Genomic DNA, 26,820 nt, shown 5'->3' on the forward strand with positions numbered 1-26,820 from the left:
AAGACATGGAATCAGAAATTGGAAAACCACCAGAAAGGAAGCCAGCTATAGGCTTAGTCTTTTTTTTTTCCCCAGCATATCCGATTTCTCTGATTTGTTTTGGAAACACTTGACCGTGATTTCCATAATTCCTGGATATGCTTGTCCTCAATTCAGGCAAATTTCAGAGACTGATTTGTATTTCTTAAAATCCGTTCCAAATTCCTCAGTGTCATGAACTGACAGGTTCACCTTGAATCGGATATCAACTCCCAGTATAATCAACTGGTCAGAAGAGCGAATTACTGAAAGAAAATGTGGCTTCCTGCGTTGGCCACAGTAAATTCTGCTAGTTTAAATGACTAGACTATGAGGTTTTCTCTTGTATTAAATTGCGTGGTCCTTAAGGGCAAGAATACTCAGTTTGGAATCTTCAAAAAGGTCTAGGACAATAGACATTTGTTGAATAAATAAAACACATTACCTAACATTATTGAGAGCCAAATATGTGCTAGGTATTGTGCTAAACATATTATGTAAAATGATTTATTGATTCCTTGTGAAAATCCTGTGAACAACCCACTTTAATTATTTCCATTTTACAAATGTGGAAACTGAGTCTCAGAGAGAGATTAAAGTAACTTCCAAAGCTTCTACTACTAAGAGATGGATCGACTCCACAATGTGATTGTCCACCAGACAAAATTTACTCTGCACCAAGGGATCCCAGGTTCCCCAGGGATCACGGGCGTCTCAGTAGAGAGGACTTCCTACCACGTTGCCTGGCCATCATTTCTATCAGTATTTAGAAGCCTCAGTTAAAGTACAGCATTTTTTTTTTCTGCTTAAAAATGAGCCAAGTGACAAAAAAAAAAACCCAAGCATTTGTGAGAGTATCTTCCTACAGCTACTTCTACAGGGCTTGGCGGGTTGTCTTTCTTTGGTGATGCAGATTTTATAAAGTGGGCCATTAAGCCCTTCATTGTATAGAGAAAAGCTTTTGTTTGGAAGGTGTTTTTTGTAGTTATTTTTAATGGGCCAATTCTTAAAGAGACTTAAAATGTCAAATCCTCTAAACATTTGTGCTCTTATGATTCCTGTAGAAAGTTGACAATGTCAATCATCAAACCACCTTGCAATGGATTTAAGAATCCCAGCAGGGGGTTACTGAGTCCAGGAGTTGTGATTGGATGGAAGGGCTGTGTCTAAAGTTGTCTCAGCACAAGACCCCTAGGCATGGGAACACAATAAAACTGCCAGTGAAGGTGCTTTTGTGGAGTCTGAATGCTACCTGAAGGGAGTGAATGTAAATTGCCAGGTTATCAAAGCAATTGAAATTGTCTGATGCAAAGAGTATTGTCTGCAGCAACAACACTGCTCTTTGTTCCTTTAGAAGGAGCTCTTTAAAAATGTGCCTCTCAGAAGATAAAAGGGAGCATGAGAGAGAGAGGTGACGAATCAGCAGGAGTCACAAAAATTTTAGAGCCAGCTGAGTTTAAATGTGTCAAATGGAATATGAATTAGATAAAAATCCTATTAGTCTACAGTAAATTAGAACAGAAAACATTATCTACTTTCCATGGTGAATTTTTAAGACAGGATGCATGCTTGTTACCCAGTAAGTTGTGTAAATATAAGAAATTCAACTACATAAAAGGAGTCACTTGGCAATGTTGTTCCATTTCCTCATTTATTTTATCTGCTTACAAATTTCTCTGTCCTGACAATTTTGAAGAAGTAGAGGTATATAAGATTTCCCTGGGGGACTTATGGAGACAATTTTAGATAAAGCTCAATTTTAAAGAGAAGATCGGGATTTAACATAAGCCTTGAAATGAACAAATTGACCTAAAGCAGCCATAAATAGTTATTTGCCATTTTGGGCATCTATTTTTCCTTCTAAACAACTGTCATCTTTGACTTGCCGTGGAGAGCTCTTATATCTGCCCGTACCCCTAGAGTCTAGCACAGGACCGGGCGTGAGTGAGTGTTCCGGTCATGCTCATCGCTGATACTGAGTGACTGTGGGGTGATGATTCACTAATCTACAGTCTCCAGGACATTTAGGTACAGTCATCTGTTCATTCCACAAATATAAGTTACATGGGGCTAATAAAACTTGGGCATAAGACTTGTTAAAGAAAAAAATTACTCATTATATTTGTTGGGGAGCACAAGGAGGACTTTGAGTATTGCAATAGGTATAGAAACCACTGCGATGGGATCTTGCAGTTGGGGAGAGAGACTGAGTTCAGTTTGCAACACTGAACACGCATGGGAAAGTGGGAATTTATAGCCAAGGAAGAGGGTGGAGATCAGTGAACGGAAAATTACTAAGAGGAAACATCAAGGGTAAGGGGAGATTCTGGCTCAACCCACCCAACGGGACTCTCGCTGAAAGCAGGCCGGGGTGCTCAGACACCACCTGGGAGACGGAAGAGGATGAGCAGACTGACTGTACATCAATGGTGACCAGATACGGAGGATGCGGGATTCTGCTTAAACTGACTTGCAGGACTCGTGCTAAAGTTGAAAAGTGCAGAGGTGAACACCAAGTCAAAAGTCAAGGGCTCGTTGAAAAGGGGCTCAAGGGAGCCTGAGTACAGTTTGGTCAAGGAGAGAAACTATCAGGTTCAAATGATTAATATTATTTATCAGTTTTACCCATGTTGAAATAGAAAAAAAAGACAAGTTAAAAATTATCAATTAAAAACCTTATAAAATATACATATCTCAGTTTGGGGATTATCCCACACTATGTGTCTATGCTACAATAGTCAGATCACTACCACATGATAAAGTCGAAATTCCAGAAAAGAAAAAAAATAAAAGCACATGGGCATTTCATTCATATGAACATACAAAGTGTTAAGTCATTAATTAAAAAGTTGTTTTTGAAATACCATGCTTTTCCAGAAAGAGCCAGAAGCTTGGTTATACAAATGAAGAAAATAAAGAGGTAGCCCTCTAAACAGAGAGGGAATAAAATTTTAAAATTTTAAGCAGGAAACACACAGGACTTATACTGAAAATACTTCTTGCCACACAAATGCTTTAGGGTGAGTTGGGGACAGTTGCTAAGTTATCTGCAGAGTACGTCCAGGAAAACAGAGAGTTAAGCAGAGACAGAAAATAGTTGAAGCTTGCAAATTTCTCTTCAATTCAGACGACTGAAAAGTTTGAAAGATTGGAAAAAAACCCATTTGCCAGATTATGTCATCATTTTCCCTCCCCTAAATATCCTGATACCCTTGTCTCCCAATACATAGGACTGCCCTGAATCATTTTTAGAAGGGTACTAGAAAACTGCATCGCAGTCATGAAAATGGGGGGTTGACTCCAAGAAAGCAATTGTAATGTCTGAGTACTAAGCTATAATCTTGTTAAAGCCACCATTGCAAGAAGCAATTACCAATTAAGCATTTCTGGCTTGGTTAAGATTATTATTTTTATCCCTTATAACATGGAAATAATATACATGTGATAAAGATATCATGGTAAAATGTATTTGTGGTATCTCTAATATTGTATATATACTTCATGAAAAAGTAAATGTACAGCAGGAGTTTGGGCTGGCCAGACAGGTTTCAATGGGGTGTCCCTTCACCAGTGTTGTTGATGTATTAAGAGTATATTGTTTATACACACACAATCTAAAAAGGCCAATACGAGAAACGGTTTGTCCAGATGCACGTTAACTCTCCCATGAACTCTTTCACGGGAGTACACGATTGGCCTGTGTGATACCAAAATCTTGCAGATGTACCCTAACTTCCTATCAGCCCAAATTCCTTAAAATCCTTGATAAGCATAATGAGTCTGAATGAAGAGCATGGGATGGAAAAGAAGGTGAGAAAAGCAAAATGAGGTGGAGGGAACCAAAACAGGTGATTGGTGATGGTCCAGTAAGAGAGGCAGAAGATCCTGAAATGCATGGCATTGACCTCAGGGTTTGCTGGCTAATTTAGGGGCAGGTCTGGCTATATTAATCAAGTGAAGCCAACACTATGGCGCTGAGAGTTCCTGAGATAGGGAAGAGCTTGTGGGGAGAAGGGTAGATATTAGAAAGTGGAAGCAGAGAGAAGGAAGTGCATTGATGAAATAATGAGACTATCACTCTAGATCTGGAGAGGCACACAAATATGGCACACATGTTCATAATCACCATGACCACAAAACGTTTCCGATGAAAACAAGCCCACGGCATTACAGATTGCTACAGTTACAGCTTCAGGGTACACAGAGGAGGGTATTTGGAGTCATTTTTAAAGGGGTAGCATATTTCCTTTGCATAATACATATTCTAAGGGTGAATTTCCAAAATTTTCTTACCTCTACAAAGATGAAGCAGGGGAAAATCGTGTAGCTCCTGAACTCTTGGCTTCGATGATTTGGAAACATGTTTTCCTGTTGGGATAGGGAGAAAGAATAAATGATTTTGAAATCAGCTTGTTCATGACTGTGTGCTCTGTGGAAGCGCCACACATTCTCATCACAAAGCTAACTTTGTCTTTACCAGAAATTGACATCTTGCACCCTGAGTTATTGTTTGGAATGTCAGAAACATCATTTTTTTTTTCACTTGTATTGCACCTAGCATCCACAGGGACCTTTCTTTTTTAAATGCTACCTCTGGCTCGAGAGAGGTTATCAAACATTGCCACTTCCACCCTGATGCAGGCACAACCAGATAGCCAATGGCTGACTATATCTGTCCCAGAGAGAGGTGTTATGACTATGGAAACTAGAACATCACAGTTCAGTGGGTACCATAGCCACAACTCCTCCTGCAGCTCTGTGCCTGCTCCCCCACCTCCCAATCCCGTCATAATATTAAACATTTCTTTAGATGTTCTCTGTCAATAAACTCTTGTCAGAAACCTGACAAGGAACTTCTGACCGGAGGAATATGATGAAAGAGAAGGACTGTCCTGAACTCTGATCTGCAGCAGGAACTCAAATTCCAAGGACATTCCCTATTACCCCCACCACTTAGTTTGGAAAATTTACAAAATAAAATATTCTTAATGTAAAAACCACTTGACTAGGTAAGCATGAGTCCAAGTAGTGGAAAAGTGTATGCAGAATTATTAACATTTAATATATTTTGATTATGATCCTTATGAAAATAAATAAATAGTTTAAGCCCCTTCAGCTAGTCAAGGAGGCAAAGTCTTGCAGAATCAAAACCTTAGAGCCTAAATTAAATGTTTAGAACAGCAGAGAATGCTATGTAGAAATATACGTGCATGTAAGCAACTCATTAAAGACAGAAGAAATATCTAAATTTCTATGTTCACCTGTAGATGAAGCTGAAGTGGTGATAGAGCGTGGCTTTTTTTACCCCCCTGTGTTGTGATATCATGACCAGGCCCAAAAGGTGATGTGGCTCATTTTCTAAGTTCAATTGCTGGTAGCAATTGGGGTCTGCCTCCTTATTGAAGGAGCCAAACCAGTCCAGCCTCTCCCATTGTCTCCCCATAGTTCAGTAGTTTTCAGTAGAATGCCTCACTGCAGGAGATATTTGGAAATTGTATATGGGAGTTAAGCCATTGTAATGGGTTGGACCTTCTACTGACATTTAAGGACAAAGAACAAGGATGCTATGTGCTCTGTAGTGCACAGAATAGTTCTATACACAATGAAAAATTGTTCCCGTGTCCTCCCCTACTTTTTATATATTTTATATATAGTAGTGTGTACCTGTCAATCCCACATTCCTGCTTTACCCCTCCCCGCCACTTTCCCCTTTGGTAACCATAAGTTTGCTTTCTATGTCTGTGAATCTATTTCTGTTTTGTAAGTAAGTTCATTTGTATTATTTTTTAGATTCCAAAAATAAGTGATACCATATATTTGTCTTTCTCTGTCTTGCTTCACTCAGTATGATGATCTCTAGGTTCATCCATGTTGCTGCAAATGGTAGTATTTCATTCTTTTTCTGGCTGAATAACACTCTATTGTGTATGTATGTGTGTGTGTGTGTGTGTGTGTGTGTGTGTGTGTATAAACCCACATCTTCTTCTTTACCCATTCATCTGTTGATGGACACTTAGGTTGCGTCCATGTCTTGGCTATTGTTAATAGTGCTGCTGTGAGCATTGGTGTGCATGTATCTCTTCAAATTAGAGTTTTTGTCTTTTCCAGATATATGCCCAGGAGTGGGACTGCTGGATCCTATAAATGGCTTAAAGAGTTAAATATAAGACATGATATCATAAAACTCCTAGAAGAAAGATAAACAAAACATTCTCTACAATAAATAGTAGCAGTAATTTCTTAGATCAGTCTTCCAAGGCAAAAGAAATAAAACAAAAATAAACAAATGGGACCTAATCAAACTTGTAAGCTTTTACACAGCAAAAGAAACCATTAACAAAATGAAAAGACAACCTACAGACTGGGAGAAAATATTCACAAGTGATGTGATCAACAAGGGCTTAATTCCCAAAATATACAAATAGCTCATTCAACTCAATAACAAAAAACACAAAACAACCCAGTCAAAAAATGGGTGGAAGACTTAAAGAGACATTTCTCCAAAGAAGGCATGCAGATGGCTAATAGGCACATGAAAAGATGCTCCACAGCACTAATTATCAGAGAAACGCAAATCAAAACCACAGTGAGGTATTCACCTCTCACTGGTCAGAATGGCCATCATTAAAAATTCTGTAAGTAAAAATGCTGGAGAGGCTGTGGAGAAAAGGAACCCTCCTACACTGTTGTTGGTGGGAATGTAAATGGGTGCGGCCATTATGGGGAACTGCGTGGGGATCTCTTTAAGAACTAAAAACAGAATTACTATATGATCCTGCCCCACTTTCTAATGCCCCACTGGCTTACACCCACTTGAAATATGTCAGCAGTAGCTTAGTTATGATGGTAAAAAAAATACAAGAAGTTGTGTGACAATTTAAGAAAATATTACGGATAGGTATGCTCATGTAAAATAAACACGTTGTTTCACAAATTACAAAAATTTTACTAGGTGGAGCATTCTGTTCACCAAAGATTGTTTCCCACTGCACATAGTTTAAAAGATTTTCATTGTATGGATTAAGTTAGCAGAGATTCATGACATGCAGTGATCTTGTTGAATTTCATTAATAAAGTTTATTTTAAAATGTTTCATTTTACTTCCATTTATCTAACGTACATCTCTTTCTATATATATATAATTTAATTTTTGAGCATAATAAGAAATCTGTGTGTTGACAATTGTATATTCAAATTATTCACTTATTTTTTTGTGTGCACACGTCTTTCAATTTTACTCAACACCTTCAATACAGTCTTGCAAAGTGGCAGAACTGAGGACTAGGGGTTGCTGCAAAGCAGCCTGCACCCCCTCTTTTTGATGGAGAGAGGATGCATCATTTTCCCATGCGTGGAGCTGACACAAGAGAAGGTAGCTGGGCTTTGGGGTTTCTTGCCAGCACCACACTCAAGAAAAGCACCTTGCTGGGCTAGGAAATCCAAGCATCAGGACAGTGCAGGGAGGAACACTTCTGCGGGAGAGCTGAGCGCGTGTGGAAGAGGGGGAGGGGGTTCTGAGCTTCCCAGCAAAGAAATTTCGAAGAATCTCAGGGAGAAAAATCAAAACCGACTGTGAATTAATTCTGCCACAAAAGACTAATCCTAATGGGCAATGATGAAAAACAAATTAAATGAGATTTCCCCCAAATTTAAGATGAGAATGAGAGAGAGAGAGAGAGAGAAGCCAATGGCTGATGCCTGGGTCTTGTCTCAGTTGTGCACCGTGGAGCCCCCTTAGACCTCCGCGGGCTGCAAGTAACGTCAGCCAGACAGGGTGCCCCAGGGCAGCCGTGCTCCCACTAGTCTCCCTCCGCTCTCCAAATATAACATCATGTAATCTTTCATGAAATTTAATGTGTATAATGAATGAGTGATGACAAAGGAAATGTGGTCTTTATTAAACTAGAAGGAAAATAATGATTAATACTACAATAGCATATTGCCAGCATCGTTTTCAACATCCTCCATCTTGGTGTAAGTCTCCAGAGTCTTCATTTTGAAGTGAAGACGTGATTCTCCAGCTCCGTGCGTCTGTCCGTCTGTCTGTCTGTCTGTCTCTCTCCCTCCGTCCCTCCCTCCCTCCCTCCCTCCCCCTCTCCCTCTCCCTCTCTCCCTCCCTCACACCAGGAGCAAAGATAAGGAAGAACTTTGGATAACATTGATAGCCCAATTTGTCATATCATTATAAAATAAATGCATTTCAGTTAATTGTCTTTGAATTCTCTACAAGTTATCGATTATTTGGGATTTAAATATCAGCAGCTAGGTAGAACTCCAGTCCGGCATGGGCAGGTGAGCTGACCGTGAAGAAACAGCCTTGGTTGCATCATGGACACAATGCTTAAGAAACAAAATATTTGGATCTTTTAAATAAACCAAGACAGCTTTTCTGCTGCTATGTTCAGCTATGTTAAACTATTTTTCAGAAGTGTTTGATGCTTACTTAACTCATTTAATGCATCCTATCCTATATGTACAAGACGAAGGCCAAAAATCTTCCTCAACTTGATCTTCAATACTGTTTGGGAGCCACGGACTCTTAATTTGAGTGCTTCTTGGCACAACATTGATGCAGCTTAGCAGCTTTAGAACGTGTCTGCAACCTCCTTGATGCTCCTCCTTTTAAGAGGTGGAGCCTAATCTCCCTCGCCTGGATGCAGTGACTTGCTTCTAGTGAATGGGATCGAGCGGAAGTGATGGCCTGTGACCGCAGAGACTTGGTCATTAGAAGCACTGTGTCCTCCCATTGGCTGGCTTGCTCGTAGGTTGCTGGGTCTGGAGCCTGTTAGCTCCATGCTGTGAGGAGAGACCCATGTGTCAGGAGTGCTGGCCTCCTGCCAAAAGCCAGTTGGGGAACTGATGCCTCCTGCCAGTTGCCCTGTGAGTGAGGCATCTTGGAAATGGGTCCTCCATCCTCAGCCAAACCTTCGTATAACTGCAGCTCCTGCCACGTCCTGACAGCAGCACCAGAGAGATCCTGAACCAGATCCACCCAACTAAACCACTCCCAGATTCCCTGCCCCAAACTGTGACATAATAACTTGGTGTTGTCATAAGCCACCGAATTTGAGGGTAATTTTTTACACAACAATAGGTAATTATTACAAGTACTAACTGTGATTCATGTACTTACTAGGTAACAACAGTCACCATGACGGGCTGTTGTTTGTTCTGGGGGAGGTTCTTTATAAAGAAGTATTAACCATCCTGGGGAAAGGAATACCTTATAGTAAATACCGACTCATGTTAAATTCTTAGTGGAATAGAGTCATAAGAAGCTACTCTCAGAAGTGGTTATTTTATTTCAGTTTTTGCTCATGACGCACTCACTTATTCACTTTTCAAGAGACACATCACCGTATCTGCCCTAACCTTTCCAATTTGCTCCCAGATTGGTATCGTGGCGGGAACAACCAGCTGACATGTGGCTAGCTTTAGGATGGGGTCAGATGAGTGACAGAAGTGGGAGTAAATCTCAAGGGAAAGAATTCAAGGGATATGCAAATAAGAAAACAGGTGTTCACTGTGTGTTATCTCTTGATTGAATCACATGAAATTGCCACTTTTGTAGGTCAAAGCTGGTTGAATATAAGCTATTTCATTTGGTTTAACATATATTTTGTATATTTGATTTTTATACATAATGTTAAAAATATATTATCTTGTATATACATAAATTTATATATATATGTGTGTGTATCTTAAAAACCAATCCTTGTTGACATTATAGCATTTGAAAAAAATTAAATAGAGCAGCCTAAAACAAACAAACAAAAAAAAAAAAAAAGAAAGAAAGAAAAATGAAGAGAAGTAGAGCAAAAGGGAGGGAAGGGGGAAGGAAAGAATTTGGTTAGTAATTCCAAGCAGGAGGTGTGGTCTGAGGATTCTGCTGAGTCCTGGCTTTGTCCGTCAGTGTAACATTGTGAAAGCCGTTGACCCTGATGATCCTGTTTCTTCATCTATTCCACAAGGGTAATAATAATACCTACCACACAAGTTTGTTTTGAGGATCAAATGAAATATCACATGAAATATTGTGTATGAGACGACTTCATAAGCGTCCACTCCAGACAGGCTCTGAATATGGGGCCTGGTACTACAGACCTCAAGTCCAACCCAACAGATAGTTTGTACTCTTCTGTCTATGAAGCTGTATTTGGGATCTTTGTGATAGGAAAAAAAAAGAAAGGAGATTATATTTTCTAGGTGTTATGACCAGAGTAGTATCTCCCAATTTCATATGTTGACGTCCTGACCTCCCAGTACCTCAGAATGTGATTATATTTGGAGATAAAGCCTTTAAAAAGGTAATAAAATAACATTATAGGGTAGAGCCTAATCCAACATGGCTGGAATTCTTATAAGAAGAGGAGACAGGGACACAGACACATGTGGAAAGAACATGTGAAGACAGAGGAGGAGGACAGCCATCAAGCCAAGAAGAGGGGCCCTGGAAGACAGCATCCCTGCCAGCACCTCCATCTCAGACTTCCAGCCCCCAGGAGTGTGAGAAAATAAGCTTCTGTTGTTGAGCCACCCGGCCCTAGTGAGATAACATACTAAGTAATAGTTACTAAGGTGTTAGAGTGGGGTCTCCTATGTTATTTTAAATTCAGTTATTATCTAGCTATATATACTTGGGACCAGCTAGGAACTGAATAGAAATTTTGTGGTGAGAAGAGATTATTAGATCTTTTTGAAGGGGAAAGGGTCTTAAGAACCATCACTAGCTGTAAAATCCTAGAAAAATTTTCTACATTGCTATAAAAGAGACTGAAAATTTGAATTATTCAAATGTAAGTTATTTTGGAAGATTTTTTTTCCCCCTCTCAGAGGAAATTTAAAAATTTTAATATAAACAGAAAAATCTACTCAATCTGAATATAGCTTAAAAGTGGCAAATTTAAATTCTAGAGTAATTTTCCTGGTGGGTGCAAATGGAATGCTAATTAATGTTAATATTAGTCTCAGAAAAACATAATTAGGAAGGTAAATCTGTTGTACTTTTTAATCCCTGAAACCAAATAATGTATCCCATTAGAAATGATTTAAAGACAATCAGAAATGTTGGCTTAACACTGCTACATCTATTCCTCATCAGTGCAAAAAAATTGAGAGAGGACTGGACATTATTGCTATTTTTGTAATCATTCTGTTCTTGATGTATGTAAATATCTGCAGAAAACGTCAGCTAATACTTTCAAAACAAAACTAATAAAACTAAATTGCACCAATGCTATTCTGTTACTGCCAGAGATCCCCACAATATGACTCTACATTTTATTACCATTTATATATTGTTTTAATCCCTTATTTTGTATTAATTGATTTACATTAATAGTTCCCTTGTGCCTCAAGCAGTGAGTGCATGAATATGAACTCACCCTCTACAAGAAAATAACTGCATTGACTATTGATTGCAGCTTCTATTGAAGAATTTTTCTACAAAATGATATTAAAATCTTCTATAATGCCAATGACCTTTGGTGCCCTAGGGTAATGTCCTAATGGGTTGTGTCTCATTTCAGGGAATATTTGGTTAGATTATCTTTTCACCAATCCATAATAATTCAACTGGTAGCTTATATGCATTTTCTTGAAGAAAGAGAGAGGAAAAATAACAGATGAATATAAAAAAGCCTCCTCTTTGTCAAGCTCTAATCTTGATGTTTAAATGATGAAGTTTGCGAGGCTTTAAAATAATGAGTGAATGTGGCAGCTTTCTGGCAGGTGAGGGAGCAGCATGTAACACGCTACTGACTTCATAGTGAGTCCTTGAAAATGTGTATAAACTGACCATCCCACAAAAAGGCAATTCCTTTCTTATTCCATCAATTCTGAAATTGTGTTATTTAGAATACTTGTAAGATGCTGTAATAGAGGAATAAATCACAGTAGCTTTAACAATCAAACAAAAATATATTTCCCACTTAAGTAATAGTCTGGGCATACACAGTGTGTTGCTGACGAGGCAGCTGCCTCGTGTTGAAAACCCAGGCTCCTTCCATCATGTTGCTCGGCGGTCCCAGGCATTTCCCTCATTTGTTTAGTCCAACATGGCTCATTTTTGCTATGTCAGCCTTCCAGGAAACAGAAAGGAGAAAAGGAATAGACGGAGAACATGTTCTCTCCCAGAGTGTGCACATCACTTCTGTATTGACCAGAACATCATAAAAAAGGCCACAGCTAGCCGCGTGGGAGTCTGGGAAATGTGCCCTGCTGAAACTTCTACTTACCTATGGAAGAAGTTGGGGGACCTGTAACTTCTGCCTGAATGAAAAGATGGATTGTTTTTTCTTTGCAGATGTTGGTTCAGAACATGTGAACCTGTGAACCTGTGAACCTGGGACTCCTGCAAATAGCACGTTAGAAACTAGCCACGTCTTCAGGCTCCGTGTGATATCCAATAGCCCGAACTTAACAGTGGAATAACGTGGCTGATGTCTGGCAGTGTGCACTGGGTGCTTTCCAGTGAATCAGAGAGTCTCACTACACATTTCAGAGCTGTGGTCACATAAACCCTGTCACAGCATTTTTTTTCTCAATAGGAACAGAATCTGTAAGGTAAACTTATCTCTGTCACTTGGTAAAGATAAAACAAAAAAAAAACTGCAGGTTGCTACTGATCACTTCGGCTTTCTTTTCGACTAAGTTGGACGAGACTTAGCTCTTCCAGCTATATTAAGCCATATATAATCATGGCAGCCTGAATTTACATAGCATAGTCTTGTCATCATTAAAACAGTTCTAATTTCTATTATATCCATTGAAAAAGTTGCTTTATTTTTCCTGAATATAAAGGCATTTAATTCTCCTTATAAATACATGCAAAGAAGAAAGTAAAAATAGTTCATAAGCTTACAGTTTAAAGATAACTTATAGCTTTCTGGCATATATTCTTCCGGGCTTCTTCAAATACACACTATGATCTAATAAGTTTATTATACATTATCTTAAGCTTGAATTATTTAGCATCTACTATGTTACTCAGAGTTCTAGGGGAAACTCTATACAGATTACTTGGGATCCTCGAAACTTAGAGATGCTCTGGTTTTCTTGTTCTTCTCATGTGCTCCATCACAGTCTCGTGTCTAACCATCTCATGCTGTATGTCACCTTTTAAGGTCCCTTGGGATGATTAACACTTTTACGACTTTTCTTATACATTTGTGATGAGTTCCATACAGAGAGTCTGAAAAGATTTGCTTTCCCCCAACATTTGATTTATACTTAACTGAGAATAGGTCTCATGATATAGCAACTCTCGGTCTTTCTCCCTTTTGATCAGAGTTCTTTGTGTGAAGGTGTCCATCTTCTGGCTGAGATGCAATCTGTATATATCTATATATCTGCATTCTCTCTGACATTCTCAAGTAAATGAGGGAGTTTTATTTTCCACCTTTTAACAGGAAAGTCAATTGTTAGGTGGGAACTTGGCCGTAAACATCTCCTTGAAGCTCATGCGTAGCTAAGTAAGGTGTTATAATTTTGTGCCCATTCTTGTTTAAGTTTCATTTTCCTAATATTCTAAAACTTTTTCAGTGAAGCATGTCTCGTTGTCTTTTATCAGCCAGTGTTGCTGTTGAAAAACATGGTGTAATTCCATATCTCACTTTTTTTTATAGATAATTGGTTTTATTTTTTTCTCCTTTTATAAGCTTTTAGAATCTTCTCTTTATTCCTGGTTTGAAAAAAAATTAGGAGTGTATGCCTAGGTGTGGGTTTTCTTTACTTATATTACTTGACACTTTTAATCTCAATACTTACATTTTTCCTTATCTCTAGTAAAATCTCTTGTATTATGTTTTTGACTAATGCCTCACCTATCTTTCCCTGAAAATATTTTTAAATATATGTTTGACCTCCTTATTTGATTTTCTATGTCTCATCACTCTCTTATATTTTTTATACTTTTGTCTTTGTGCTTTATATTCTGGGAGATTTTCTTTTATCTCATTTAGTATTTTTGTACCATAAAAACATCATTTTAAGACAACAAGGTGTATAAATTACAATACCCCCTTTTGTCCACATAAACGTTGAAAATTATATATTGTAACTTTCTCAAGTAACATTAATTTGTGAACATTAAATTTTAAATAATTGTCTACCATAATTACTTCTTAATCTCACAATTAGAATTGGTCAAGAACCAGTATCAGTTCAGTAAAATAACTGAGAATTTCAAGGATGACTTCTAAGTAAACATAAACAGGCTGAAATAACTTTAAAATACTAGAAAACTTCAGATGAAATATGAACAATTTAAATTTATAGTTGAGCTCACAAGCCACTGAAATGAACCTACAGGAAGGCAAGTCAATGGCTGAGAAAAATTTGACATGCTTTCCTAGAACACAGAAATAAAAGCGATTGTAGACAAAATAGATGATGTAGAATAAAAAATAAAGATATACTATATAATATGTAGAATTTTTTTCAAAGGAGAAACAGATTAAACGTGGGGCACCAAATCTCTTTTTAAATGTAGCTCTTCCCTGGAGGTGGGATAGAAGTACGGCCAGTGCTGCTACTTTTTGGAAGAAGGTCTAGTCAGCCCTGTTTGATCCCAAAAGCTTAGAAATTGATGAATTGATATGGGAAAGAATCTGAATCAAGGTGAACAGAAAAAAATCTTAAAGCAGCCAGTCTAGTGCCACCTGCTTGTGCTTGGCACTAACTCCATTCTACCCAGGGCTGAAAACGTACAACAGAAAACTTGTTATCACTGTGCCCATTTTATAAGTAAATGGAATGAATTTTAGAGTGACTTGCCTAATGTCAAACAACAAATAGTTGAGCTGGTGTTCTGATATCAAGGCCCATGTATTTTTTACTATATGGTCACATCTCGCAATTAAAATACAGTGTGCTAAGTGTTGGGATGCAGGTAAGCCAGGTGTTACTGGTGAGTAGGTTCTTGTCTCACACAGGAAAGAATTCAAGAGCTAGCCATAGTAAAGTGAAAGCAAGTTTACTTAGAGTGATGCACGATTCCACTAGACAGAATGCAGTCATCTTAGCAGGGAGAGCAGCCCCAGGGTGTGGGGGTGGTTAGTTTTTATGGGCTGGGTAATTTCATGTGCTAACAACTGTGATGATTATTCCAACTGTTTTAGGGAAGGGGCAAAGATTTCCAGGAATCGGGCCCACAACCCACTTTTGGCCTTTTATGGTCAGCCTGGGAACTGTCAGGGCACCTGTGGGTATATCATTTAGCATGCAAATACATTACAGTGAGCCTACAGTGAAGCTCAAGGTCTACTGGAAGTCCGATTTTCCACCAGTCTTGGCCTTCATTGGTTCTAACCAGTTTATGTCCTTTCCTCAACAGCTATGTCATTCTCTTAATGATTGTGCCTTGACCCCTTCCCTCCTGTCTCAACAGGACCATGGTTTTGGTTTCAAATAGCCTGAGGTGGGTAAGTTATGAAATAGTTAGCAAAGCTGGTGACAAACCACTCAGGGTATATTTTTATTTCCTAGTGTAGTGATTACCATAAACAAAATAGCAAGAAATAATTAGTGTAACTTAAAAATATATACATATGGTGTGATATTCAGCAAAGAAAAGCATATCATCAAAGGCTTAATTCCCAATTTTAGGGAATTATATAGAGATACAGACTTCTGATGGAATGTTTCCGCCCATGGAGATTCAGGAAATGAAGGAAGAAGGAAGAGATGTAAAATGGTTGCCATGCCTGATGGCACAGCATAATTCTCATGCATGAAAGAAAGTGCCTTTTGGATAAATAAAATACCCGGTCTCTATATACACTTCAAGGTTTGTGAGGTTTTTTGTTTTGTTTTTTGTTTTGTTTTGATTTGTTTCTTTAAGTCAAATGCTCCCAGATTGAGCATAAAATTGTAGACGGGATGATGAGAGCCCAGCAGCTGCCTCCAGAGAGCAAGGACTGATTTTGCCAGCAGCTGGGAAGCCTCATGTAATAGCTGATAGGTCAAGATTACAAATGGATAAATTCACTCCCGCTCGCACTCCCATGGGATTTCAATTCATGGAGGTTTTCGTTTGTTACTGACTCAAATAAAATGATCAAGAGACTCTCTTCTTGTTTTTTGCTTTGCTTTTTAATTTCCTGTCTTTCTCTTGTTTCTGTCAATCATGTATTTACAATGAAATTGGAAGCTATGAAAATTCACATACCCCAAAACGTAATTATTTTGTGCAACAAAAATCCCTTAATACATAAAGGGTTACTTTATCTTCCTACTGGGGTCACCCATCTGGCTATCCTGGTGAGAGAAAAGCAGTTTGAACAAAAAGACTGTTTTTGGTCTGAGTAAATGCAAACCATCAAGAGGAAACTCAAGCAGGGTTAAGTGTAACTGACAATGTAGCTTCTCTTTTGATCTTTTCCCCACTCCTCAGTAAGCCAATTCATTCTTCCAGGTGTGAATCCTATTAATGATCTATAACTCTCCGCTGGTATACATCCAGGAGATGTTTATAAATTCATTTCCTTCCTTAAGACAGAAACATTGTCAGCCATTGTCTGCTGTCCTTGATTGTGGAGAGTCTTCCCTCTTCTCAATTGCTTCCCATTGTGCTTGTTTTGCTCCTTAGTTTAATTTTCCTTTTATCAGTTTCCGTTTTGTTTCCACAGCTTCCACTTCATCTCCCATTTCCTTTTAAACAACCCTCTAAGGGCAACTAACGGTCTTTGTTTCTGTAGAATGTAGTGGATACATTAACAGGATTAAAAAATTAATAGGTGAGCACAAGATCTCTGGTTAAGAAGTCTCCTTAAGAACAAATCCTATCATAAGCACAGTTGATAAATGAACATTGTATAAACACTGGTTAAAAGAAATAAACGAAGCAAAGACTCGTTTTCTCATTCCTTTCTGCCAATCTGTGCTCTATGTCTTCAAACACTAACACCTTCCAAATGATATTCAGGCAAAGCCCACACAGCTGTTTATCTATTTATTTTTTAACTTGACATCCCAACCTAATGGAGAAAGGACATTAATAATTATCAAGCCCTAACAATGTCAGGCACCATGCTAAGTAATCTTCATATGCTATCTTAAATCTTCACAAAATTCCCCTTTTCAGAGGTGACAAAGTAGTAACTAAGAATGGTTAAGGTAAGATTTCCTCACGCAGGTAGAACATACGAAGTCACAAGTGATTATTGCTCCCAAAAGAACAGCTAAAAGGATGGATAAACTACAGAGATTAGAGTTTTTTTACATCCATCAGAGAGGTGCGGTGCACAAAAAAAAAAAAAAATGGAACTTAACTTCAGAGTTTTTCATGGGCCTCCTAGGTCTCCTGCTATGCGAAGACAATGCAAGCCCAACATTGATGGTGAGTTTGCAGGGTAAGGAGAAACCAGCCGAACTTTTAAAGGCATCGTGTAGGTTGATACAGCAGATTAGAATCCTGAGGACCTCCAAGTGCAGAGCAAGTCACCCACCTCCCAATTCTTCTCCATGGGGTCTTTGCTGGTACTCAGGATAAAGGCTGGGAAACCGCCGGAGACTGAAGGACGCCCCACAAAGTTTATGGAGGCTGTGCTGTGTGTGTGTGGCAGAGCTCACCGAGGGGTAAGTGCAGAGACAGAGGACAGACAGAGATCTCTGGAGTGATGAAAGCTGGGAGAAGGGCTGCAGTGCAGAAAGAGCTTTCTGGTGCCCTAACAAGCAGGTCTATAAAGCACTGAGATGTCTCAAGATTTTTATTGGTGCTTAAATCCCAAATCCTGCTTAAAGGACAGTCTTAATTAGACTCTCAAATTATTTGGAACCAATGGTCTTCTGAAATTTACCCAAACTATAACCACTTCTGGATTTAGTTCAACTATAAATTATAGGAAAGAACATGCCCTTTAATGGTGATAAATATCATTTACTTCAATAGCCATTATTCTTTTATACCAATATCCAGAATACAAGTTACAAGGCAGGCAAAGAAGCACAAAAATGTGACCTATTCTGAAAAGAAAGAATGGTCAATAGAAACAGGTTCAAAGATGTTCCAGAGATTAGAAGTAACAGACACGAATTTTAAAATAACTGTTATAAAAATATTAACATATTCAGTATAAAAGGTGTATAATAGGCATGAACAGACAGGAAATGTTAGCAAAAAAAAAAAAAAAAAGAAAAGAAAATTCTAGAACCCCAAAATACGATATTAAAAATGAAAGTCATTTCATGTTCCTAAAAGCGGAAAGGACATTTCAAAAGAAAAGACCATGAACTATAGAAAAATCACAGTTTTTGCACCCATCAGAAAGTAAAGGTACAAAAAAGTTAAGTGAACTCATTTCAGAGCTTCATGAGCTCTTCCTGGGAGGGAAGGAATACATTGCCACTCTCATCCCCAGACAGGCCAAAAGTAAAATGTGAAGGAAAAACCGGGCTGGTCTGACAAGATAATTCATAAGTCTAGGAATGTGAAGGAGAGGCTGGGCTGGGCTAACAAGTCTAAGTATTGGAATACTGATCTGAGTTCTGCTGGACTGACTTGTAAATCTAGGTTAATTAGTGTTGGTTTGCTGTTTATGTTTTTTGCTAGCCAGCTGGATTTTCAAAGATACATATCTGGCTTTGGAATGTTGGTTTGCTGCCTCCCTGCCTCCACTTTTGTGATGATGATGCTGCTAAAGCTGTTCCATACCTATTGGCCGAATACCCCAAGCTTGTACTTTACCCTATAAAACCTCATGTGCACATCTTGAAGGTGCTCAGAGCTTCGGAGCAGAAGCCCCTCTGAGCCCGCCGGCGTAATACATCTGAGTCCTCCAACCCTCCGAGTGGTGCTTGTTTCTTGACTGGCCTGTCGTTTCCGTAACAAAAACAGAATGGTTAAGGTATTTTCCAGAGGTGAGAGTTTTAAATAGAAACGCTGGGATTTTTATTCAGGTCATTGACACCAGAGCCTGGGTTTTTTCTATTACAAAGCTCTGTATCCTCAGATTATACTCACATTTCTTATTATAGTGCTTTTATTCAGTTACTTACTACCAGATGTCCCCTAATCTAGACAGCAAAATGCCTCTGGGCAAGATCTGTGTCCTCTAAATCAGCTCCATTTTTTGTAAACCCAAATTGAAGTATCTGCATATAAAAATCGCTACATACATGATGTCAAAACTGAATGAGGTTCGCACTAAAAGCCAATTTAGATGGAGAGGTTGCTGGATACAGAGAAATACAGACACAGGCATCATTTAGGGCTGGACGAGAGCACTTTAGCTGGACCTTCAACTCACCTTATTGCTCCTGGGCTCTCTCTTCTTCACCCCAGACTCCCACATTTACTATTTTATTGTATATCTTAGATGTGATAAAACAGGAGTCTCAGAATCAAGTGTCTTCTGTGACCAGGGAGATCAACTAACGGTAGTAAGCTGGGTAATCAGGCAATAAAGAGTAATGAGAAACGCAAAGATGCAAAGAGCTGTAAAGCGATGCCCCATGCCAAAGTATATTCAATACATTCAAATTCAGATATATTTGTAATAGCCTCCTGACCAAGATTTCAGCCAGACCCTGTTCCTTACACTGCCAGCTTGTTCCTAGACAGGATGGAAGAGGGCAGGGCACAGCCATTCAAGGAATGCTACAGCAATTAACATCAAAATGGTGAAAGATTCAACCCCCAGGAGGCCTTGAGGCTCAGGATGATAAGAGATTTAACTTCTAGTAGACTTTGAGCTTCATTATACGCTCACTGTAATATATTAACATGGTGAATAACATGCCCACAGGCACCATGGCAGTCCCAAGGCTGGCCACAAAAGGTCAAGAGTGGGAAACGGCCAACTTCCTGGGAATCCCAGCCTCTTCCCCAGGCTACTTAGACCGGTCCTTCCACTTATTAGCATATGAAGCCACCAAGCTCAAAAAAACCAGCAACGTGGTGCCTCGGTGCCTCCCAGCGGCCTTTCCCTGTCTCTCCGTTCAGAGACGGCCCGCACTCTTGTCTATGGAGTGTGTACCTACTTTTAATCTGAGCGCCCGACCCCCACACCTCGTGGCCTTTCTCTTGCCTTTCAATGTACCTCTCTGAATAAATCTACCTTTACTTAACTATTGCTCGCTCTTGAATTCTTTCCTGTGCGAAGCCAAGGACCCACACTTGGCGGGGCACGTCCCAGGGGCCCAACCGACGCCTGGGACATGGCCTTTCTCCTGCCCCACACCGGTTTTCCCGCGTCAGTTCTACAGAATAGAGCACAGTGGTTAACATCCACCATGCCAGACAAAACTGATTTCAAGTTCCAGCTCTGCCACTGCTGGCTTTGGTCACCCAGGCTGCATCACTGACCGCTGTCAGCCTTAGATCTTTTTAATCAAATGCTAAGTAATAATAGTACCTACTTCATAGGTCATTGTATAGATCAAATAATGAAGCAATGTGTGTAAATTGCTTAAAACAGTGGCCGAGGCATAGTGAATTCTCAAAAAAATATTAGCTATTATTAGAACTAATAATCTTAACAAATTTTCCAAAGAGGGTCTACAATTTAGTTTTAAAATTTATTCTTAATAGGATCTAGAAAGATTTATTTTATATTAAATGTTTACCGGGAGGTTATTATTAGGATCTGCATTTGCAGTTATTCATTCTATTATATTGTATATGATCATAGATTAAATACAGTAGATAATATATTAACAACAGTGACTTACTGGTGACTTATGGGTAGTCCCTTATTCAGCAATGACATCTCTATCTTTCCTGTCACGTTCATGGAGGAGTTGTAATTTCTATATTTTCAGAATTATTTTCCCTTCAAAAAAGTGCTACTCTGGATACATTCCACTGGAATTCTGCTTAAAATACTCTTGATCACTCTGAAAACTCTTGTTAAAAACTACTCTAAATATTCAATAAGGAAACATTTAAATGCAATGATGATAAAATTTCTTCTGGAAGTGGCCACTGAAATGAGAATGAAGCAGGATTATGGCTCACGTGATATGTTACTTCATCTATTTGTCGTGTTAATAAATTGCTGTTGACAGGGTAAACCTGTTGGCTGATGTTTCTATTGCTAACAGCCTATTTATATGCATCATATAAATGTTTTATGGGTTGATTACTCATCCTATTTTGACTTAGAGGAAGATAAAAATATTACTTTGCCGAAGGACATCTCTTCCTGTGGTCACAGTCTTTTTTTTTTTTTTTTTTACATTTTAAATTTGTGCTTCATCTTTTTTTTTTAACATTTTTTATTGATTTATAATCATTTCACAATGTTGTGTCAAATTCCAGTGTAGAGCACAATTTTTCAGTTATACATGAACATATATATATTCATTGTCACATTTTTTCTCTGTGAGCTACCTTAAGATCTTGTGTATATTTCCCTGTGCTATACAGTATAATCTTGTTTATCTATTCTACATTTTGAAATCCTGTCTATCCCTTCCCAACCCCCACCCCCTTGGCAACCACAAGTTTGTATTCTATGTCTATGAGTCTATTTCTGTTTTGTATTTATGCTTTGTTTTGTTTTTGTTTTTGTTTTTTTTTAGATTCCACATATGAGCGATCTCATGTGGTATTTTTCCTTTCTCTTTCTGGCTTACTTCACTTAGAATGACACTCTCCAGGAGCATCCATGTTGCTGCAAACGGTGTGATGTTGTCAGTTTTTATGGCTGAGTAGTATTCCATTGTATAAATATACCACCTCTTCTTTATCCAGCCATCCGTTGATGGCCATTTAGGCTGTCTCCATGTCTTGGCTATTGTAAATAGTGCTGCTATGAACATTGGGGTGCAGGTGTCATTTTGAAGTAGGGTTCCTTCTGGATATATGCCCAGGAGCGGGATTCCTGGGTCATACGGTAAGTCTATTCCTAGTCTTTTGAGGAATCTCCATACTATTGTCCGTAGTAGCTGCACCAAACTGCATTCCCACCAGCAGTGTAGGAGGGTTCCCCTTTCTCCACAGCCTCTCCAGCATTTGTCATTTGTGGATTTTTGAATGATGGCCATTCTGACTGGTGTGACGGTGATACCTCATTGTAGTTTTGATTTGCATTTCTCTGATAATTAGTGATATTGAGCATTTTTTCATGTGTCCATTGATCATTTGTATGTCTTCCTTGGAGAACTGCTTGTTTAGGTCTTCTGCCCATTTTTGGATTGGGTTGTTTGATTGTTTCTTATTAAGTCGTATGAGCTGCTTATATATTCTGGAGATCAATCCTTTGTCGGTTTCATTTGCAAAGATTTTCTCCCATTCCATAGGTTGTCTTTTTGTTTTGCTTATCGGTTTCCTTTGCTGTGCAGAAGCTTGTAAGTTTCATTAGGTCCCATTTGTTTATTCTTGCTTTTATTTCTGTTGCTTGAGTAGGCTGTTCTAGGAGAACATTTTTGAGATGTATGTCAGATAATGTTTTGCCTGTATTTTCTTCTAGGAGGTTTATTGTATCTTGTCTTATGTTTAAGTCTTTGATCCATTTTGAGTTGATTTTTGTGTATGGTGTAAGGGAGTGTTCTAGCAGGTCACAGTCTTTCCATGACTTTTAAGATAAAGAATTTTAATCTGGAAAATATTTAAAGACAATATGATTTCTTTCCCTATGTATCTAATGGTTCTTTATATTTCTCTATGCAATTCTTTCATGCAAAACATTAATATGAATATTTGCTATCATCTCATCACAATATTAAAGTTAATAATAATATTAACTTATAATACAAATGATATTAATTTATTCAATAAATATTTATTAATGAGTTCTTCTGTGCCGGCCCCTAAAGATACAGTGTTAAACAAGACTGACATGATCTCTGACCATGAAGCTTACTATCTAATGAGGGAGACATTTGCTAAAAGAAAAGTGGAGTCTGTAATGAATTACACAAAAGGATTTATTTACTTTCAATTGTGATAAATGTTACAAAGCAAAAGCAAATTGCATTTATTGCATTTGTTCATTTATTGAGCACATATTGAAAACCATGTCATATATCAGGAATATGCAGGGTGAAAAAAAATGACTAACACATTCCCTCTGTGAAGCACCCTCTAACTTGGTGCTTCTCGGAAGACAGAGAAACACATGCACAGTAGAAGATGCTGAGTGACATGAAAGACCTATAGGAAGTAGACCAGCAACACGGGGGAGAGATGAAGATTCTACCTGAGCAGGTGTATGTGAAGGCTTCCCAGGGGAGACTGTGTTCAAGGTAAGTAGGAAGAGCAAGCAGAATACGGCAGAGAGAGAAGGTGGGGAAAGAGAATCTAAGTAGAGGAATTTTTTTCTAAAGGAAAAAGGCACCGATGTAAAAAAAAAAAAAAATTTGGAAAACGTTCTTTGCTTCTATCACTTAACATGTGTAGAAACTACTGTATGAAATGCAGAAGTGAAAATAAGGGGTCCTTGCCTTTTGGGAGCCCAAAATCTAGAACTTGAAGGAAAAAGTTCAAAATAAGTAAGTTGTATAAAAATGTTCAATTATTGTATCAGAATTCTATGCCAAATCTACAAAGTGATCTCAAGCAGAAGACCACAAAATGATTTCTTTTCTTGATCTGGGAAAATTAACAATATCCATCAAAACAATGAAAAGAGCAAGAGAGGAGAATAACCCAGTAAAATATTTCAAATACAGTATTTAACCTTTTTGTAACTCAGCTGGTTTGGAATTGGTGAATGAATGGACAATTGCAGGCTCATGAATAAATGTAAATTTAGTAATTGAAGAAATGGCACTTCAAGTCAGTGGCAGCAAATATTTTTTGATAAAAGATGCTTGGAAAAAAATTAATAACTTTGGACCCATACTCGAGGGATCAGTGATACGTCTCCCCCATCCCTCTGAGTTTTCCTAGGCACTCTGGCCTCTCAGCACCTTCTCTTCTCAGTAGTGGGTTGATGGGAACAATTAAGTTTAGCACCGCCCGTTTCTCTCTCCTTTCTCCTTGGAATTGCCTTGTCTGCAGGGAGGTGCCTCTGGTTTACTCTCAAGCACGCAATAAACCTGTAGTGTATACTAAATCCTTCCAGCAGGCAGCCTTTGTCTGATGTGGACAATGTGACTGGATGGATGAGGCTTTTAATTTGGGGGAGTAGGGAGGCGGGTAATATTTAGTAATAGAAAACCCACTGTGATCTCATAAATAAGCAGTGTTTTGTTACATGGGCCAGAATCTGAAAGACCAACACAGTCTGGCACTTGGCTTAAAAAAGTTCAGACTTCTGGTATAGGTAGAGTGAGGATCTTATAGCTACACTCAGGCTTGACTAGGTGCTGACCAGGTGGGGTTTTGACCCAAGGAGCTGGCGAACATCATGTCACATTTTTGCAGGTGTATCCATGGCTATTAATGGCTGCAGTCTGAGCCAATAGCCCTGAGCTGTAAATATCAGGCAGCTAAACCAGGCAGGGTTTTGACCTCGCGGGCTCACTGGAGGCTATGTCAGGTTTGCCCAGAGGTGAGTAGCTTCTCTTACAGGAGGGATGGCAGGCAAGTGGGCTTAACCAAAAGGCAGGCAGAGCTCTTAAGCCCTTGGCTGCTGCAGCTTGAAGTACCTGGGGACAATTACAGGCATCTCGGGGGAGGCTGAGATGGGGTGCTGCGGTTTTCAGGCATCAGTGGGCAGCATAATATTTGCTGCTATTGGTTGCAAGGCAGCTGATGTCCCCGTGAACTAGTGAATTTTTGACTTTAATTACCACTGCTAGACCTAGAGAGGTAGCGTTAGAAAAATTGCTCCAAATCCCATCTACATCCATGGCCCTGTGGAGAGACAACTCTCGAATGTGTGTGCCTGGTCCAAAGGCTCCAGAGTCACATCCTGCCCTGTGGCCCCTAATTGGTCCAAATTCGTTAATTACGCGAGCTCTGACCGCGGCTTTGGTTTCCTCGGATCTAATTTGCGTATTGTCAGTGGGGCATATGGCAGCGGGATTGGCCAGTCTCGGCCCTTGGGGACACAAGCTGGAGCAGCATCCGCAGCAGCTGTAATTCAAGGCTCTGTGGAAGGGATTTCTCCTTTTGAACAAATGCAAGGATGAGGAGAAAACCTCCCTAAGAGATCATTCACAGGTCTGAGAAAGTGCACGGCAAAACTCATTAACCACAGCCGTGATGGCGAAGGGTGGCAAATGCGGCGCGCAGCTAGAACTCACACTCAGTTCATCATGACGATGCCAGAAGCTCAGTGCTCAAAGGCAAAATGGAAATTAAAAGAAAAAATTTTTTTTTAAATTTTCCTAGAGATGAGAATTGCCAAAGTTAACCTCTTTCCAGGAGATTCCTCCGAAATGAGTTTTAGTTCACTGGTCATTGATTCTGGCAAACTAGTATGGTATTAGGCTAAACTCAAGATTTTTCTTCATCCACTTCCTGCTTTCCCCAGATACCGATGAGACAAGCTGCTGGCGCGATCAGTGCTAGGTACAAGAGGGGTCCTGTGTCCTAACGCTGCCCTGGAGGGCTCCTTGCCTGGAGGGACTGGCGACTTGCTCCCTTTTAAATCGTGAGAATGTATTAGTACAGCTACTTATCCTTTGGTCTTCTTTAGAGTAATGTCACTGACTAGTTACTTCTGATTAGGTAACTTAATAGTCTGCCGTTCCCTTAATGGGTGGTCCACTGTGGGGAACCCCAATGTCACCCAACATGGAAAACTTTCCCAGCTGAGCCTGAGCAGAATAAGACATTTTAGAAGATGGATTTGAAGCTTTTATTGTTTTGAACATTTTATTCATTAGACAAGAAAATCTGATACCAGCCTTAACTTTACTTTAGACTTTAGCTTTGGACTTACAAGGAGATTTCACGTTTCTCCCTGAGAATTTGGTAATTTGACAAGGTTTATAGTAGAAATTTTGCCTCAACTCTAGGATGCTTTTATTCATTATCAGAATATCTTAATTTCATCGCTACATTGGATCAAATGGATAGCCATAGTGTAAAATGGGACATAAATTAAAAATAAACTCTTGGCTTTGAGCACAGCATTACCTTGGGTTCAATTTAATTAATGTCTAATAAGGACTCGTTTCGGAGTCTTCCTGGGTAAAATCTCTACTGCCCTCCAGAAAGATCCAGAGAAGGTCCATGGTTGGGTTTGGGGTGAGGTGGTTTTATGAAGATGTACGCATAAGGGAGGAGAAACATCTTTTTTTCTCTACCCTTCTAAGTTTTTGCCTGGGTCCCCTGTAACAACAGACAGATTAACAAGAGAAAAGCATACATATTTATTTAATACAAGTTTTATGACACAGGAAAGACTTCATAAGGAAATGAAGAAACCTGAGTGCTTTTATGCTAGCTTTGCTGAAGAGTGGAGAGTCATGGGAAAATGTGATTAGGACGAAAAGGGGCATCAGGCATCAGGATGAAATGGGGAAACTCGGCAAGGTCCGTTCTCTCCAATTCCCCTCTGCATCCTGCCACCTTCGGAGATGAAGATATCCTTTCCTCCAGGTATAGGAATGGCACCTCTCACATGAGGATCTTATGACTTGCTTTAAGAGAAAGTCAAAAGAATCCTTCCTGCAACTGTTATGTCTGGAATGCCTTCAGCTTGAAATAGTCAATATGCCAAGGGGCTGCAGGTTGGGGTAGCAAGTCCTGAACCCCATTAGAAGCAAGATTGCCTGATTAGCTGCTCACCTCCTTTTCCTAAGGCTGCAGCCACACTCTGCTTGGCCATGGGTGTAATAGGTAAGTCAAGTGCATGCATGTATGTGTGTGTGTGCGCGCGCATGTAGGGGTACCTTTCATCTCTGATCTTCTAGTTTAGGAAGAAGGATTGTCCCTAAACACTAATAGCCTCTTGCTTCAACCCT

The 26,820-nt window shown here is 39.2% G+C and overlaps 1 protein-coding gene across 3 annotated transcripts in view; it reads left to right on the forward strand.

The window, feature by feature from the left end:
* LOC106730414 (atherin-like) overlaps window positions 1-26,820 on the forward strand; it is a 128,415-nt gene that overhangs the window by 53,528 nt on the left and 48,067 nt on the right. The window contains exon 3 of one of the 3 annotated variants that reach the window (XM_032487174.1): window positions 12,323-12,514. The exons of the other annotated variants lie outside the window; for them this stretch is intronic. Coding sequence (XP_032343065.1) covers window positions 12,323-12,343 — 21 coding nt within the window. The 3' untranslated portion in view covers window positions 12,344-12,514. Of the gene's footprint in view, window positions 1-12,322; window positions 12,515-26,820 lie in introns of those variants that run through there. 3 annotated transcript variants of the gene reach the window in all.

This window comes from Camelus ferus, chromosome 9, assembly GCF_009834535.1.
Source record: "Camelus ferus isolate YT-003-E chromosome 9, BCGSAC_Cfer_1.0, whole genome shotgun sequence".
Lineage (NCBI taxonomy): Eukaryota > Metazoa > Chordata > Mammalia > Artiodactyla > Camelidae > Camelus > Camelus ferus.